Raw genomic sequence first — 19,912 nt, forward strand, 5'->3', positions numbered from 1 at the left:
TCTCTACTTATTTTTACATGACATGAGAAGGGAAGAAGAGTTTTGACAGCAGCAAAGAGTAGAAGACAAACTGCAGGAGTCCGATCTTGGGAAACATTCCAAATTCAATTGTCTGGTGGTCTGTGCATGTGAATGAGAATAATATGATATCATACAACAGGCAGCCACAAAGGAAGCACTGTCAGGAGCTCTGCAGTTTAGGAGCCTTACTCAGTTAGGCATTGTGTCTGCCAACACTTACTGGGGACCTCAGCTGGCATGCCAAGAAAGTAGAGATAATGTAGCATTTTTTAACTAAGTGGTCATGCAATACATGATTCCAGGCTGCAGACTTTTTACAGACTGGGTCAGCCTTTATGCAGATAGCCATCCATCTGCAAGCCCCTCAAATAGGGGAGTTGGTGGGAAAAGGTGACTAGATCAGAGGAAGCCCATGACCAGTAATGGAAAGACAAGTCAGAGAACAAGGCAATCTAATGTTGGTTCAGAAGCAGCACCTTTGCAAGAAAAGGGAAATATGAGGACAAACATTTATTAGGCATCTCCTGATTACATGCACAGAGCTCTAGAGTCAAGGAATGATAGAAGTAAAAGTGAACAACTCCTCTCCTCCTAGGTAATTTAGGGTAGGTATGTGTCTTATTCCTAGGTCGCCAATCCCACGCTAAATGTTATCTTCTGCCACTAGACCATAAGCTCCTTGAGGGAAGGTAATACTTTTCCTTTTGTTTGTAATTCTATTCTCACTGCTTAGCACATTATCCGGTACACAAATGAAGGCAATGTAACACTAGAGATCATCTATGATAAATTCCTCATTATTCATGTGAAGAAAGTGAAAGAAGAGAAGTACAATGACAAAGTTAGGACTACAAACCAATCCATCTGATTCTCAGTCTATGTTTGCAGGCAATTATGAGACTGGTTTTTTCTTAGTCTCCATTGGGGACTTGCGGTTTCGTTGATTAGGGGTGTGTGTGTTGTGTGCGTGTGTGTGTGTGTGTGTGTGTGTGTGTGTGTGTATGTAGTGATGTAGCAAAAGTAAATCTAGTTTGGGCTCTTGTATATCAATGAGGATTTGTAGATGAACAGAACCATTTCTGAGGCACAACTGAGCTTTAAAATTTACAATACTAATTACTACTAGTAGTACTACTCAGATATTTATAGAGCACTTACAAGTTTTGCAGAGTGATTCTAAATATATTATCTCATCTGATTCCTACACTAACCCTGTAATGTGCTTGCTACAGTTATTATTGTTCCTGTTTTACAAATGAGGAAAGTGAGGCTGAGAGTGGTTAAGTGATTTGTACCTGGTCACACACCTAAGAAAAATATCTGAGGGAGGATTCATATGTATGACTTTTTTTTTTTCTAAAGAGCAGCACTTTACTATACCAGAGTGCCTTAAATACGAATAGGCCTCTTCTAAATCTTGCTGGGGTATGAATACAATCTACTTGTCAAATATGTTGGGAGTGATGTTATTACACTACTTCCATTTGCAAAAAAAAAAAAAAAAAAAAAAAAAAAAAAGCTTGACATATCTTCCCTTACTATTTGACTACCTATTGGTCTTTCCCAGTTTTCTTGATTTTTTCTTCCTTACTCCCTTTTCCCTGAAATTCACTGGAGATTGCAGGGAATTTAATTCAATTGAATGATCAATTTGATATATTATACTTATTTTATGTACATATTTATATAATATATGTTATAATCAGTTATTATTCAAATAATTCAGTCAATTGAATGAAATGATTACAGCTGCATCATGTCCCAATTGGGTCAGATCCTTTCCTAAAATGGGGAGAGTAGTCTAGAGATGCAGCCAGCTTTTCAAGTAGTTCAGACTTGTCCAAGAGGACACAGTTATTCTCCTTTCCAAATTGCTTCTGAAACATTAGGCCTCGGGACTCTGCATTCTGTGACCTCACTTTCACAGGCAGACTAAAGGAGGATTAGCATCACAGTGCAATGGAAAGAGTGCTGAATTTGACATCAGAGAACATGAGTTTGAATCCTGGCTTTCACTTGGACCCATGTGGCTTTGAGCAAGTTATTAAACCTCTCTGGGCTTCAGTTTCTTTATCTGTCAGATAAGATTCCTTCCAGCTCTAAATCTATGATCTTGTGATAAAATATCTAAATTCTTGGCCATGAAAAAATAGATCTTTCAAATGGGGGGCAGGATAGGATGGAGGGAAATATAGGTAGTCTTACACAACATGACTATTATGGAAGTCATTTGCAAAACTACACAGATATGGCCTATATTGAATTGCTTGCCTTCCCAATGGGGATGGGTGGGGAGGGAGGGAGGAAGAGAAGTTAGAACTCAAAGTTTTAGGAAGAACTGTTGAGTATTGTTCTTGCATACAACTAGGAAATCAGAAATACAGGTAATGGGGTATAGAAAGTTATCTTGCCCTATAGGACAAAAGAGAAGATGGGGATAAGGGAAGCGAGGGATGTTAGAAGGGAGGGCAGATTGATGATAGGGGTAATTAGAATGCTCCACGTTTTGGGATGGGGGAGGGGAGAAATGGGGAGAAAATTTGGAACTCAAAATTTTGTGGAAATGAATGTTGAAAACTTAAAAAAATAAATTTAAATACAAAAAAAAATAGATCTTTCTTTACCTGCAAGACTTCCTAATACCTTCTTCTATGTTCAAGCATCAAGCCCCCTTTTCTTTTTCTTCTCTGTATACTCTATTGAATTTCACTCCATATGCAAGAAATATGGCATCTCAGAGCAAAGCTTATTTCAGCATTAAAACAAACTAACAAAAACTCAAAAAGGGCAGTTTGATTTGGCATTATTCAGGGGGAAAATGAGTCAGGATCATCATGATATGTGTTGGAAGTGAGAGAGATATAGAAGGTAGTGAAAACTGGTCACTTTCATATAACCAGAACATCCAGATAAAATGATTTATAATGCAATGTACAGGATTGGTCCCTTGAAAATCTTTTTTAAAAATAGAAAGGAGGAGGAATCATTACAAATGATCTGCTTGAAGTTGTCCCTTTTTAAAAACAGAACTGGAATTTTGACTAGTTCTTCCTTCAAAATGTTTTCTCATTTAACTGGTCCCCATGTTTGTCCTTCCTAATTTGTTTCTTTTCTCACCCTTCCTAAGCTGTGATATCTTTAAAGCTGACTGCCCTCTCTTAGTCTCACTGACAGAATGAGCCATCAGCATCCCTATGGTTCTTGTTGGGCATTATCCCCAAGTAAATTGAAAAGAATAAATAACCAAGTTCCTCATTTGTCTTCTTGCATACTAAGGCCTGCTCCCAGTCATTAACAAACTTATGTTAGATGTTGAAATACTTCTTGAACTGAACTGAATAGGGAGGTGGAATGGACAAAGTCTCAGAATTAAATCATGATTCCCACTCTTTTGTATCAGAGCAATTCAGTCCATCCTCTTAATGTATCCCAAATAATTTCTTCCCTAAGAAGGGAATTCACTGCTTAGTGGCAAATACTATTCTTGCCAGTCAAATGCTACTTAATGATTGGAATTAATTTGGCAACAAATCAACAACAGACAGTTTGACAGACTGGAGATTTCACAAAAGGGATTACTCTGTCCATTTATGAATTCTGATAAACATCCAAAACACAATACTGAAGCAGGGATCTTCTTGAGGCTAATGCACAGATAATAAGGACACTTGGGGAACTAGGAAACAGGAAAAAAAGACCTCTTTCATATAAGACATCTTTCTCAGGGGGTCTTAGAAATCATGCAAAATGAGTAATAGATATTGCAGAGCCAGTGTGCCCGGGGTTAATATGATGATATTAATATAATAAACATCTTGATGGGAAATAAGAAGGCAAAGAAAGGCAGAGGGTATCTCCACTTTAAAAATGAAAATTTAGCTACAGAAAATAGAGTGATACTTTGCATGCTTAAAGCATTGCAGAGCTAAAAAAGCACTTTAGAATGTTTGAGAAAGACTGGCTCATTGAGACCATATGAAGCCTCAATCATTAGCCAAACTCAAAGGCCTCAAGGAATCCCATTCTACTTTGGAACAGGGCCAATCATCAGGAAATTTTTCTTTATAGGGAACCCAAAAATCTAGCTCCATATGACTTCCACATTATTCTAAGTTCTGTCTTTAGGGTCTACACATGGAGTCTAACTCTTAATTTCTTAATTACCTATCATGTCTCTCCTTTCTAATCAAGGATGATAACAGCACTTACTTCACAGTATTGCCGTGAGGATCAAATGAAAAATATAGTTATAAAATGCTTACCATAACAGCTGGTACATAGTAAAAACTTAATAAATGACATAATAATGGGACATATTTGTTGGAGGAGAGCATCTTAAACAGGGATTCTTAACTTTTTCTTGTCAACGAACCCTTTGGCACTACTGTTAAGCCTATGGACCATCTACCAGAATAATGTTTTTAAATTCACAAAATAAAATACATAAAATTACAAAGGGAAAATTTATATTGTAATAAACACGTTTGTCGAAATGTTATTAAAATTCATGGACACCAGGTTAAGAACGTTCACCCTAAGATAACCTTTTGTTCTACTGAGATAAATGTGTTTACAATAAACAGAGTTGAAGCTTGTGTTCTCTACTCGTTATAGCATTCTATGTGACTCTAAAGATATATCTTATTCTACAATATCATTTTCAAGTGTCTTTCTCTTCCATTTCCAAACCTTCATTGATATCCTACATTCTTGGAGCAAATTCCAAAGGGTGACTTTCCTGCTAATTTCCCAATATTTAGCAGCAAATGCTCTCTAAATGAATAGTTATATGGTAGATGTTATATCTACTTCAGTGAAGGGTGAAAGCAAAATCAAACACATAACTGACGCTGTTTGAGTACCTTTTTTTTTTAAGTATATGGGTCATAATTGACCAGATGTAGGACAAAAAGCAAATGCAAAGAACAGAAAATCTGCCAAGTCCTCCTCAAGTGTTTTCATATGAAGGACATTCTCCTCAAGGTTTATAGGGTTCTTGTTCATCCCTTCAATTTCTTCATGTCAATAAAAGCACTAGGATCTATGTGAGGGTCATAGGACAATTCTTCTGTAATAATGAGATTTGAGATTGGAGTGTTTTTGCTTATTTGGGGGGGGACTCTAATTGTGACCACTCCTTTTTAATATGGCCCTGCATTCTTGATTTGACTGGCCAGGGTACATGTGTTTGGGAGAATGCACAATCTTTCTGAAAGCTACTCAGCCAAGGCACATGCGCCTGAGCTTCTGGAAAGTTTTATTCTTCTTCATAAATGATGAGTATTTGTGGTAATTTGGTTTTGGCAAATATTCAAGAACATCAGCCTCCTCAAATTTAGAGAGCTGTTTTTTGGGAAGAAACCTATGATGTGTTGATTTTCATAATTAATGTAAAGAAAACATATATCCAGTGACACTGAGAGGTTACCAAAGTTGCCAAAGAGTAGGCAGTCTGTCAAAATTGAGTACAAACATTCTGAGAATCACCTTAGCTGGAACTACTATTATTTTAGGAGTACCGAAGGGGGAAGGGCAACACTACCTGCAAAAGTTAATAAAAGAAACAAAGCCCGTCGAGCTTTGCATTTGCTAACTGAGTGGACTACAAGAGTGTCCATGTTTCAAAGAAAATTATTAGTTCAACACAAAAGTAAAAAGTATTAGAATAAACTATACTTAAAACATTTTTTTCTTCCAATTAAGGAATTTCCAAAAAGGGGGTAGGGTGAAGATTTCACTTGTCATTTCAGTAAACCACAATGATACTATATTTAATCTTTCAATTACTCTCACTTCATCACATAGAAATTCATACCTCAGTACCATATTAAGCTATAAACTGGGTCACAGAAGAAAGGAAAAACCTCATTGTCTAATTAAAAAAAATCAACCCAGAACAACCAAGGAGAATCTTTCTTATCCTTGTGGATTATTCTCAAAAATTTTATAAGAATTATAAAAATTATGGATTGCCATTTTTGGGGTTAATAATATGGTTTTGTTTTCCTCAAACCTTTTTTACCCTCCCTGATTTAGACATTACAAGAATTGCTTCCTCAGTATCCTCCAAATTGTTTTGCCTCCATCCTGGATCTTTTCTGTGTCTATTTGGTCTAGTTCAGTTATAATCCATTGATCAGAAGGTGAGGGGGGGAATAGGCAAACTAGAAGTTAGCTAATTCTGCTTCTTCATCATCCTCTGTTATCCTAGTCCTATGTCTGGTGAGCGATGGTCTTAACCCTTCTTTGTTCTTCCATATTTCTATAAAATAGCTTTAAAATGTGATTTCTTGTTCTTAGCTTACCCAGCTCATTCTGAGCTTCAGCAATACTAACATGAGTCCTATAAGACTTTTCCACACTTATTTCATCCTCTGGTAGCTGCTCTTGCTTCCAACCTGTATCTACGTTTTTTCAAAATTTATGTTGGTCAGTGAGCTCCCTATATATCCATATAAGTCTCATTAGATGACCCTACCTGTTACTCTTTACCAGAATAATTTTCTTTAGGCCTCTTAATCTCATTCTTTAGATTTTCTCACTAGCTTTAGGCTGAATTTCCCTTGGAGATGGAAATATGGTCAAATGGTCAAAAATGGATCTTAAAGAGAAGGGAAGATTCAGCAAAGTGAAGATTAATTCAGAGAATATTTCACAGAGCTAAAGGAAATAAGCAAAGGTATGGTTAGATAAATGAATCTGTCATGGGTGGAGGATAGTGAAGGATCTTCCTCTAGTACAAGAGGAATGTAGGGAAGGAATGGTTATTACCTTTGGTCAAGAAAGGTGGTACCTTAGAAGTCAGGAAGGGTTTATTTTATACTTGACAGACAATAGAGAGTCATCACAGATTATTGAGCAAAGATGTGGAATGGCAAAAGCCATGTTTTAGGAAGATCCTTATGTCAGTAGAACATAGAATGTTCTGATAACGAGCAAGTAGGCAGATGGGCCAGGAAGGTATTTAACAGTAATCCAGAGCTAAGGTAACTGGGGCTTCTTTTGGATGTTGGCAGTAATAATTGTTCAAAAAAAAAAAAAAAGGTGACTACATTGATTTTCCATTTTCATCTGGTTTTAGCTCCGATGAGGAAGGTATAGTAAGGAGACCCCACAGGCCATCAGATGGGTTGGTCAAAATCTATCTAATGTGAAGAAAAGCAGAGTCCAGGCAGGAGCAAAGCAGGTGCTGGCCATCTAATGACAAACTCAATGTTTTGTTGAGATTATCTTCTTTCCTTGTGATCCAAGGGTGGAGGAACATGTTGGTCTTGCTTATTTGATTGCCTGGAGATATTGGAGGCCCACTGGGGCTGAAAGATACCAGAATGCTGTATCTAGGATAAAGAAGATCTCGGACCTCAGTCTCAAGACCACTTCAGATAATGAGACAGTGCAGTGTAGCATTAACAGCCTCCATGTAGGAGTCAAGTCTTTCTAAAGATATTGTAAATTCTATGAAGCTATAGACTACAAAACAAAAATCATCCAAATCCCCTCCTAGTCTATAGAAAAGACTGGTTACAGAGAAGAGACTCAATGTATATTTACTGGTTAATGGTCTGTTTGGACTACTGGGCAATCTTAGAATTTACTTAATTTATCTGAGTTATCTTCCTCATATATAAAATGGAGGTAACAATGCCTAACTCACAGAGCTGTTAGAACAGCATGAGAGAACAGACTTGAGAGTGTTATGAAAAGCATATAACAATGCAAATATAAGGCACTTTGTTATATTTGCTAGTATTGATTTCAACTAGAGCCTTGGAAACAAGGCATTGCTGTTCATTTTTTTAATTCATATCTGACTCTTTGAGGCCCCATTTGGGGCTTTTTTTGCAAAGATACTAGAGCGGTTTGCTGTTTCCTTCTCTAGCTCATTTTACTGAGACAAACAGGGTTAAGTGATTTGCCCAGAGTTCCATGGTTAGTAAGTGTCTGAGGCCGGATTTGAACTCAGGGAGATGTCTCCCTGACTCCAGACCTGGCATTCTATGCACTGCGTCTTCTAGCTGGCAATACTTCTAATAAGATGGTTGGCAACTTTAAGCCTTATCCAAAGTGTCCAGCTGCTGGTAGGGTCATTACTATCAAATTAGGTCAGAAGAATTTCTTTTAAAAGCCTTTGATGCGGCTTAGCCCCTAGGCCCAAAATAAGATTGGTTCTTAGAATCTGTTTCAACCTACTTGTTCATAAATTCCCTCGTATTACATTGTCTCTGAGTGTAGATTTACATCTGAAGTTTTTCAGAATTTAAAAATACTAAATAACTACTAAATTACTAGAGGAAGCCACTAAAGAACTACTAAAAATACTAAAAGAACTAAAAATGGTCAAGATCGAAAAAAGAAAATCAGATTTTTAACCATGTTGACCTATGAGATTCGCGACCTTTGTGACCTAGAGAAAATTATCTCCCAGGGCCTTAGTCTTCTAAACTGTAAAAGAGACTGGATGATGTTTCATACTTTCTGGCTCTAAGATTCAAAGACTATCTATCCACTCACAACATCCAAACTTCCTGTTAACTGGTAACTTTTAAAAATGAAAATATTCAAACTACATGTGGAAATCCACTAGGTGGTGCTCAAGGGCAACCTGAGTTTGACCTCTTCCTCTTCCTCTCCTCCCCCATCTTTCTCTCCCTCCTCTCCCTCTTCCTCCCTGCCCTCTCTCTCACAAACACAAACACACATACTTAAGAGGCTGAAAATAAAACAGTTAGCAGTGGTGACCAGATCCAAGTAGAATAAAAATTATTTTGTTTAATGCTTGCTACAAAAGGTGCAGCAATATGATGAATCGTCTAACTTCAGATTCTAATGCATATTTCTGGAAAATTGATGACCATTCTTCAGGGACCATTGCCCTCAGATATATGATATCTTGCTTAGTTTTAGTAGGAAAGGGAGATTTCTGAGGGGGTTTATATTGGTGTTTTTATAGTAACATAACGGCAACGACAGAACTGCTTGTAGTACAGAGGAAGTACTTAATAAATGCTTGTTGAATGATTTTAGACTCATAGGATTTTTAGTTCTGTGATAAATTAGTTTGTTTTTATAAAAGAGTTGGGACATTGCATCTTAACAAATCCAAATCCATATTTCAAACAGGAATTCCCTCTTCATAGTATCCATGCTAAGTGGTGATAGGATTAAAATATAAGAACTAGAGAAGAAACAGACTCACGGAGAGTAACTGGCCCAAAGTCACATATGCAGCAAACAACAGAAATGGGGTCTGAATCCATGCTCTTGCAACTTCAGAGACAATGAGCTTTCTACTGTAGCATACAACCTCCATGGCTGTCTAGCTTATCAGAATACCCTCACAAGGAGGATATGACTACCTCCTTAGGCAGCCCACTCAACTCTTGGAAAGTTCGATTATTAAAAAGATATTTTTCCTGGAATCAAGCCTAATGGTGCTTCTTTGCAAACTGTCAGTGTTTGTCATGCTGCCTCTGAGGCCAAAATGGACAAAAATGCTGTATCAAGCCCCAAAAGGAGAATGGTGCCGTGATGGTACCATTTCGAACAACAGAAACATGCTGATTCATCCTTCTCTTTATTTTGGCAAACCATTTGTTTTGAAAACTATGTATAGAGTTTCACACCAAAATCAAATAAGACATTAAAGAGAATTGTAAGATCCATATTCTGATGAGGAAGAAATGGAACTTAGCCTTCAGAGATCATGGTAGGAAGACATTTCAGGGGACACTTAAATTAGCTCACAAATGACAGTTACCTGAGAGAATCCATAAAGATGATGGCCCAGTTTGAGTGGCTAAAAGGGGCTTAGGTCTGAAAAGTTTTACTGGAGCCTTCTTTTTTTTTAGAATAAGGTACAAAAAGTATGCAGGGGTGAGGGAAAATATTCCATGGATAGGCAAATCACCACCCTTCTTGGAGTGTTAGTTTCCTTCTCCTTGAAATGAAGTTTTTTTTGTACAATTTTTCTCACAGGATCATTATGACCACCAAACGGAAAAATGTGTGTGAAAAGTCAAAGTACTTAAGTGTCAACTACTTTTAGATATCATTTAAGAGGAGGCTACCACTCTACTTTCATCCAAAGTGGGCTCAGTACACCCCAGGTATATAATGATCCAGCTCTTGGTTTGGCGCACTTGAGGGCAGGGAAGAGGAGTAGATCCTTGACCTCTCAGAGCAGTCACAATTTCCCTGAAAGAACAATAGTTCACTTAATCAACATCATTATTATCTTATTCTCATCTTTTTTGGATAGAATTAAAATACAAATGCTCCTGGGAAAATGTTATCTTGTCACCATTCTTTTATATTTAATGTACTGTAGCCTGTTGAAGAGGTATATAAACATTTTAAATAATTGAATAAAAAGACTCAAAAGCAAGCTCATGTTCTTTAGGTTCACTGAGTGCAGTATATCTTCTTGACCATTGTAGTACTCAAAAGGTTGAAAGGGATGATAGCTATCTGTTCCTTCTCCCATATATGTGGAATTTCTTCTGTGAAGTCTCTGTATTTTGAAAGCTTTCAGTTTCAGGCAGATTGAAGATCTGCATTTGCAAAAGAGCCTAGATTCTTTTGGATACCCATGAACGTAAAAGTATTGGCATCTATGTCTGTAGTCCTGGCAGTCTGTAGTCCTGGCAGAGCTTTCCTGTCTATGAATGGATCTCACATATACCATGGCAAATCTCAAATGAGGACAAAAGGTTCTTCTGTGGTTATGTCACAGGAAGACAACATGTCCTCACTGTAGCTTTTTTTTGAAACCAACAAATTCTAAGTAGGCAACTTCCTTGGGAATGTAAACTATGTTTCTTGGCTTTCAATCCAGAGTCTGTTTGAGAAAACAACAAATATCAATCTACAGCCTACCACAAGCCAAACACAGTTAGCAGGGATATGAGTGGGATTATGAAATCTTTCTTGACCCTGCTTCAATGAGGGAGGATTAGTACATAACCTAATTTTGTTCCTCTTTACTTGCTGAGAAAAAAGCATCAACAGACAGATGCCATGAGCTCTCCAGGGTTCTGAAATGATACAGAAGGCAATTAACAGTGGGATTCTTCTTCCTGTTTACTGGCAGGATAGGAAACGATGCAGTACCCTTTCCAGAAGATGCCTCTTCTCTTACCCTTTGTTACCTTCCCCTTCTCTCTCCTCCTGCCAGTCCTGACAGTTATAAAGGCAGCTTGTAATGCTCAGCCAATGTTCAGCACTGTGATGGGGAAGGTTCACCCACCAGGTCCCTTGTGAATCGCACAAGAAAAGGAAGAGACTGAAAGGAAATGTGATAAACTACAAAGGCTCTGATGCTGGTGGCTCACTACTCGCAGCCAGCCACCCTCACTACTGTGGTCAGTAAGCAAAGCCTCTCATATGCAAAGCCCAACTTACATTAGAAGACATTAGTCCAAAGTTTTAGTTATTATCGTACTTAAACACAAACATCTAAAGCCTGTGACTTGTCTGCTCAAGCAGATTTAAGTTCCCTGAAGACAAGAAATGTGTCTTCTATTCCAGTGAACTCCCAACAGCACTTAACACCATGCTATGCCCATGGAATTCACTTGAGAAATACATATTGAATTGTCAAGTTCAATTGAATAATCTCTCCTGGGAATACAACAAGAAAGACTGAAGGATATAAAATTACAACAGGCAAATAATTTATCAAAATGTCATGATTTTTCTCGTTGTTGGATGATGAAACTATAGATCTCCTGCACTAGTAATTTTTCTACTAAGTCTCTCAATGTCAAGGACATTGGGTCACAAATTAGAAAGATGATTATTGGGGATTTTGATAGATAGATAAGAGCACCACTAGAGAACTAAGGTTATGTTCTTTTAGGATTCAAATATTCCTAAAAAGGGAGATGGAAAATATCTGGCTAGTACATATGTTATAAATGTGCCAATAGTTATAGTTGGAAAATAAAGGCTTTGATCAAAACCTGCAATGTTGCTGTTGAGTTTATTGTTTGCTGGTACTATATATGAACTTTTGAAACCTATCAAACATTCAGTGAGGATATGTAGAATGGGATGGATGGAGTAAAATATTTCCTACTCCATGCAAAGAAAGCAATTATAACTACTTGAAGACAGGAAACTTGGAAAATGTAAACAAAGCTATTGATAAAATTCTATTATATTGGTCACAAGTGAAGGTACTATTTACAAGAGTGGATATAGATCCTAATCCCTTTACTCTTTCTGATTCTGTATGATTCTTATCTGAATCTTTCAAAACTTCCTTTGCAGAGAGGCCACCCAATATACTGGAACCTTCCTCTACATCTTTTAGTATTTTAGGATTAGTGATATAGCACTGGGCTACCTACATTTGATTTCTTGTTGTCTATACACGTGAAGTCCATCTTCTTTTCTTGTTACATGTACTCTTGATTTTAAAAGCAAATTGTCATTGATAACATGATTTTACTAAACACCTTTCCTGTGTATTTTGACTTACTTGTAAATTAGACTCTTCCAAAATCATGGAATTCTATAATTCTAAGCTACATGGCCTCATTGGAAGAATATTAGAGTAAAATGCTAATGCTACAAAATTTAGAGAGCTGTGTACTCCCAAGTCTTCTACAAATATATTTCTGTTATATTACAATTAGATTTTCCTCCATAGTCTCCAGGGTTAGCATAAGTGTCTTTGCACACACAGGTAGGAATTGACCCTGTAATACTATTAGCATAAGGATCTTATGGATAAGGAAATTCCTGAAAACAGGTCTTTATATTGTCTATAGCTTACAGTCTCAGGGAGCTGCCAAAAGTACTGAGCTTAAGTAACTTGCCCATGATCATATAGTCAGTACTTAAATGTGTCAAGACTGAAGTTCAGATCTTCCTGGCCAGTTCTCTCTTCATTAAGTCATTTTTTTGTTTCCATATAAGAATATGAATGTATACACATATGTACAAACATGCATAAATGAATACTATGTATATGTTATTTATATGCATATATGTGATTTTATAAAAGTATGCTAAGAATAGATAAGAAAAAACTCCCATAGATCATAGAATTTGAAGCTGGAAAGGGGGGAACCTTAAATTATCTGGTGAAACATATAAGTAAACTCATGAAATTTCATTTGACAGATAAGGAAACTCAGGCCCCAGAGGGGGGTGGTATTGGTTGTAAACACATTAAATAGAGGAGTTTCTAAAATTCCAAATCTATTATTTTTTACCGCATACCTTGCTGCCTATCATTTGTCATGGCATGAACAGAGACATGCTATCTATACACAGCTAGGAAAAGAAACACGTAATGGCAAGTAGCCCAGATTTTGAGAACTTCTTGTGGTTTACAAAGCACATTATTTGCAATAATCCTGTGATGTAGGGAAAGCCATGATTATTATCCTTATTTTATAGATGAAGAAAATGAGGCGCAGAGAGTTTAAATAATGACCTCATGACCACCCAATTAGAAAAAGTCAGAGCTGGGAATTGATCCTGCATCTCCTAAATTCAAGTCAAATATGCCACATGACCTCAAGCAGAAGAGGGAGAAAAAAAGGAGAAATAGGAAGAGGAGAAGGAGGAAGAGGAAGAGGAGGATAAAGAAAAGGAGGAAAACAAAAGGAGGATGGGGAGAAGAGGCAGAGGAGGAAGATGAGGAAAAAGAGGAGGAGGAAATGGAAAAGGAGGAAAAGGTGGAGAAGAAAGAAGAGAAATGAGTTGGTTATACCAACCACCTGCAAAGATGATTAGCACTAGAACAAGTATGTCCTTAAGACAAAATGCCACTATCATCCTGAAATACTTTGATGAACAGTATTGATTCCCGCTTTAAAATTCTACTGAAATTTTGTTCAAAAATTGTCAGATCCACTGAAAAGACATAGGGCCTTTGAGAAAGTGGCTTCTGGAAAACCTGTGACTGAAGCTCTTGTACTACATTCATAAGGGAAGTCAGACTCATGTGCCTCACCCCATCCCATCCCACCCTTCTACAAGTCGTGAAGAGAAAGGAAATCTCAGGGAAGGGAGCTTGAAAGGATCAATCAGGACCTCCTTTGTGATAAGCTTGAATAGCCTATGGTTGAAAAAGAGACAAATGCACCTGGAGATTAGCAGTTCCTGGAGTGCTTTTATGCTGAGCAATCCCAAACGTTGTAGATGACCCACCAGGAAAGGTTTTTGATTCCAAAAACAATTCGTATGAGGTGAAATGAGGGCTTAAGAAAGTGAGAAGGCTACCAATGTATCTCAGGTGTTTCCTCCTTTTAAAAGTAATGCCAAAAAGGATTATCTGTTTACTCAAAAATACTACTTAAAAACAACGTTTCAGTGTAGAGATTTTTTCATTTTTTTTTAAAGGAGAAAATTTTACTCATTCTTGTATCAAACACAAGTGTGACTTAAGGCTCACCGCATGGACATTACTCATACACCTACTTGGAGCCTTTCTTGATTTCCCTTGTGCTACCCAGCCCCATTCAGTGGAAAGAACACTAGTCCTACAGTCGGGGAATCTGAGTGGGCATCTTAGCCTGCCACTAACTAGCTGGGTGATGCTTAGTAAATCATTGAATGTCTCAAAGCCTTAGTTTCCTCATCTTTAAAATGAGGAAATCCAAGATCTCCATAGTACAAGGTGAGATTAAGGAGAGCAAATGATGCTTCTTTCCTTAGGATTAGAGATCTGATCAAATACAAAGGAGATCCAATGTCAAACAAATCTAAGACAGAACATGTTTCTGCCCCATGTGTGTAGCATTCCAAAAACATGGTTTCATTTTGCTGTTGAGAAGCTAATATGACAAGCCATAAGGCTCCAATACCTCAACTGCCATTTACTATATATGTGACATCGTACAGAACCAAATCAAAAGATGTGTCTATATGACTCTTTGTCTATAGACTCTTTGGAAATTTTCATTAGTAACCAAATGAGGAAAGTAGGATGTGGGTTATCTGTCAAGCATGGAGAACAGGATTTCACCTCTATCTGAGCCACCCCCAGTACTAACACTGAATATTATGGAATAGCAGGAAATATTCTGCATTTTTTAAAAAGAACTATTTGTCAACTCTTATATAGAGAAATTTGGCATAACCTGGTTTAGTTTAGATCCACCAAAGGGGTGTATGTGTGTGTGTGTGTGTGTGTGTGTGTGTATGTGTGAATCGAATTACTAATATTTGTTGAATAAAGCATCAAAAAGATCTTTGTTAGAAGATGATATATCAACTGATTGCATAGTGCGGTGGTATAGTGGAAAGGACAGTGAATTTGGGCACATATAGACTGGATTTCAGTCTAAGTCTCCATCATTTGATAACTGTGTAGCTTGAGGCAATTCATTTATCATCTCTGAACCTCAGTTTCTTCTTTTGTGAAATGGGAAAAAAATTGTTCTTTGAATCATGAGAAGATTAGATGGGAAAGAAAGTCAACATTTCCTTGTATCTGGAAGACCCTACACAAATGTCAGCTAGTATTGCTATACATGTTGAAATAATGCCTTTAGCATATGAATGCATTATCTTTTTTATTTTCTATGTCATGGATAACTTTGAATGTCTGGTTCTTGGAATTTTCTCTCATAAGTTATGAATGCTATGTTAGTATGTTATCTTAACATGATGGGAAGAGAATGCTTTTATACCTTTTTTAAACTATAAGATGCAATATAATACCTGCCATCTATAATAAATGTTATTATTCTCAGAATAGCTAGATAAATCTTAAGACATAATTATATTTGTGGTTGACATGACCTTGGAAGATGTATATCTACATGAAAAATAACATAATAATTTTTCCTTAGTCAGGCATATTTGAGCTACTGCTTGAGATATGCTTTTTTTAAAATGAAAAATACCACTGATATTTCAGTGGTACAACTAAAGGCAATCTATTTCTAATGGCTTTGATCTTTCCAAAAGTTCAAAAGGGTATTTGAATCACACCTTTTCTAGATCTATTCATATATCTTTCAACAATACAATATGCCTAACTTAATATGTTTGAATTCCTAGTGACATGTATTTCATGTTGATTTCCTTGGACTAGAACCTCACAAGCACTCTACTCATACTCTGCGTCTGTAGGCATCTCTATTTTCTTGGTACGTGCTAATGGAGCAATTCTTTGAGGGTACTTTTTAAGGCTTTTTATTTCAACAGGAAAACTGAAATTTCACTTCTAACATTTCTGTGAACCTATGCAGTTATAACCCTTCTACATCTACGTTTGCCAATAAACCTCTCCTCCCACTGATGTTCTGAGGGCAATGATATGTGAAGACGGAGATGTTATATTAGTAGGGTTTTGCGTCTTAGTGCAAGAAATAATACAGCCTCTCATTTTCAATCTCTGTTTCCTCACTCTCTCTGTTGTCATTCGGCTGTTCGAGTCATGTCCAACTTTTTGTGACCCCATTTGGAGTTTTCTTGGCAAAGATACTGGAAGGGTTTTCTATTTGCTTTTCCAGATCATCTTACAGATAAGGAAACTGAGGCAAACAGAATGAAATAACTTGCTCAGGGTTACATAGCTAGTAAATGTCTGAGGCCAGATTTGAACTTGGGTTGATGACTTTAGGCCTGGAACCCTCTCCACTGGGCCACCTAGCTGTCATTCCTATCCACTCCTACATCTTATAACTAGGCATGTATTTCAGAGATGGCTGTGCTCTGAAGGTAACAGAGGAAAGAAGAAACCAATCAGGGGGACCATGACCTGATCTTAAGAGTACTATGCTTTTTCTGGTCAAGAGAACGTTGAAAGATTTATCGATAGTCCAAATACAAGCTCTAGCAATGCAACATCTCTAAATGGAAACCAAGAGACAGGTCTATGATTTCCCTCCCCCTGAATTTTCTCAGCCTCCAAGATTCCTCCTGCTGAAGAAAAGGGATGCAAAGGTAAATAGAAAATATCATTCTCGTATTTTATTTAACATCGCTCAATTTCTGCCCCACTTCTGTTTTTAGAATAGTTCTGACAAGAGGCAGAGTGAGTCAAGAGCAGCTGGCATTTAAAGTTTGCCAAGTGTTTTACAAATATCTCAGTTTATCCTCACAACCATCCTGGGAGGCAGATGCTATTATTCATTCCATTTTATAGAGAAGAAAACTGAGGTAGACAGTCATTAAGTGATTTGCTCAGGGTCACACAGATAGAGAGTGCCTAAGGTAGGATTTTAACTCAGAGCTTCCAGATCCAACTATGTCCACCGTGCCCCAGCTCCCTCTACATAGCTCTGAAGGACATTAGCAGGATAATATCCTGGCCTTATCTGATTAAAAAATTACAAGAACAAACAAGGAAGTGTGAAACAAGTCATTCTCTTCTCCTGCCTTTTTTTTGCAGATAATATCTGGTTACGATAAGTATCAAAAGTCACCTCAGTCAAGAGAAGCCAGGACATAAATACTGAGACTAGCATTAAGCAGGTGAAGCCATTGCAAAGGAGGCAGTATCACCAAAGGGCAGCAGACCTTTCAAGGGATATTAACACTAACTCTATTTTACTTGCTGACACTAATTGTGTATTTTAGCAACTCAGATGCTCAAGGGCTCCTTGCTCTCCGTTGCAGCTGCTGCAAACCACCCCTCCCTCAAGGTCACTTCCCCAGATTGTCCATAACCCAAAGACATCAGTCAGTCTTACTATACAATTCAGAAGGCTTTCTGCTTAGAGAAAAGCATCCCCCAACTGATATCCCAAGGAAAATTTTCACTGATTCCTTTCTAGGCCTTATTCTGTTTTATATATATCTACAAAGATCTTTTCCGAAGGACAAAAAAAGGAAGCAACTTACCCAAAAGGAATTTTGCTCAGGAAATAATATCCAGTATATGAGTGTTGATAAATCTGTAAGACATAAACAAAGAATATGCCATGAAACCAAGTCTGTAACTATATACAGTCTACTTCATAACTGCCAATTCTAGTAAACTCTCTTTAGAACACAAGGAGTTAATCCATAAGCCAGGAAGCAAAGCTTTTTATTTACTTAGGAAGTTAATTTACATAACATGTTTGTTTTCTTTTCATCCTTTCCACTCAGTACCCAGGGCAGTATTATCCCCATGGCTACCAGGTTTGTGATTAAATTAAGGGAACATGTTCCCAGCTGTGGCTAAATATAGCACCTGGTATTAATGAGGACACCTTGGCCATTTGGAGGCAGTCAGACATGGTTATAGCTAGACACAACAGGACAATAATAGATACTCACCGCTGGAGTCCTCTGAAAATGGTAGCAAAGGGTAAAACCAGAAATACTATTTCCCTGAACCTAGTGAGTTGCAAAATCCCATTTTGAGGCCAGAGAAAGTTTAAGCTTGGTAAATCAATCACCCCTCTATACAACCTGGTGTGCTGCTTTTTTTTTTTTTTAACTTTCCAAAGGATGCCATACAGATGGAAAACTCACTGAAAAGCCACTAGATAAACGACTTTATCAGAATTTTATTGATATCAAAAGAAGGGTGTGTTTATGTACCTGCTGCTCTTTTAAAACTGATATGAAAACTTTCAAGAGTGTTTGAGCTAAAGTTACAAAAATACTCTTCCCTGTTTCCCTGTTTCATTCCATTTGTCCTCCAATGCTCCACTGGCTTCCAAAGAAGATATGAGAATGTGGTGCTTGAATGCATGACTGAAATTTCATCTTATTCATTCATTCAATCAACTTTAGGCCATGATTTCCCTCTACTTCCTGGTTAGAGAACCAAATGTTAAGGAACTGATGGAATTCAGCATTGTGCTGAAATGAAAGGAAAACGAACTGCTTCTTTGTTCTAGAGAGGCACTATGGTGCAATGGAAAGCAGGCTGAGGATTTGCTTCTCTCCTAATGGGGACGACATAAAATGTACAGGCATCAAGGTAATATCACCTCAAAATACTTGAACACAAATTCTTGAAATGGCAGAGGATCCAAATTCAGAGCATGAGTCAGTAAAATGATTACAAATTATCACGAAGATGTCTAGAATTTACTGTGTGAATAAATGGTAGAGAAATTACAGACAGAATAGGATCAGAGGAATTAAAATAGTAAGGGACATTTAAGAGTACAGAAGCCTAGGTTCTTAACCTGGGGTCTATGAACTAGTTTTATTAAAATAACTTTTGATTAGTATTTAAACTGGTTTTCTTTGTAACCCTGTGCATTTTATTTTTATACATTTAAAAACATTATTCTGAAATGGAATTCATAGACTTTATCATGGTACCAAAGGGGTCGATGACACAAAAGATCAATAACGCTTCATCTAGCTCAATCCTTCATTCTACACACCAGGAAGTAGGGTGTATGGTTACACATACAGTAAATGGCTGAGCTGGAACTCAAACTCAAGGTCTCTCCTCGCTAAACCCCAGGCTCTTTCTACTAAACCACGCCATGTCTTAAGTTAATGGATATAGATAACAACAATGAAGTTGACAACAACATTCTGGAAGGATGTTAAAAAACAACAAACCAAAACCTTGGGAAAAAGCTAATTTAGCCTTTGATGTGCTCATTGATATTTGTCATAACAGTTACATAGTATCTTTGAGGTTATGAGGTGGCACACACCTTTTTTGGGAAATGACCCAACGTCCAAAAGTTAGGCAACATCAAGTACTATTTCAAGAAATGAGCATCAAGGATTCTGCGGTGGTCAGAACCCATTCTGCCCTACGCCATCTCCCTCTATAGCCACATTTATAAACATAGCTACACTACACCATGATAAGTGATGGTTGGAATAGTGACCCTGAGTCATCAAGGAAAGGTTAAATTATGTTTAATAAACCACTTAGCAGGACGAGGAAGTGAATAGTACACTTTAGGACGACTTTCAGCAAAAACAAACACCCACTCATAACACACCACTTAAAAATCAAAGT

General features: G+C 37.3%; 1 protein-coding gene across 3 annotated transcripts in view; it reads right to left on the bottom strand.

Moving 5' to 3' along the window:
* DPP6 (dipeptidyl peptidase like 6) overlaps positions 1 to 19,912 on the bottom strand; it is a 1,325,443-nt gene that overhangs the window by 290,933 nt on the left and 1,014,598 nt on the right. For all 3 annotated transcript variants that reach the window (XM_072652136.1, XM_072652135.1, XM_072652137.1), the window contains exon 6: positions 17,830 to 17,882. In XM_072652136.1, coding sequence (XP_072508237.1) covers positions 17,830 to 17,882 — 53 coding nt within the window. The remainder of the gene's footprint in view (positions 1 to 17,829; positions 17,883 to 19,912) is intronic.

This window comes from Notamacropus eugenii, chromosome 3 (genome assembly GCF_028372415.1).
Source record: "Notamacropus eugenii isolate mMacEug1 chromosome 3, mMacEug1.pri_v2, whole genome shotgun sequence".
Lineage (NCBI taxonomy): Eukaryota > Metazoa > Chordata > Mammalia > Diprotodontia > Macropodidae > Notamacropus > Notamacropus eugenii.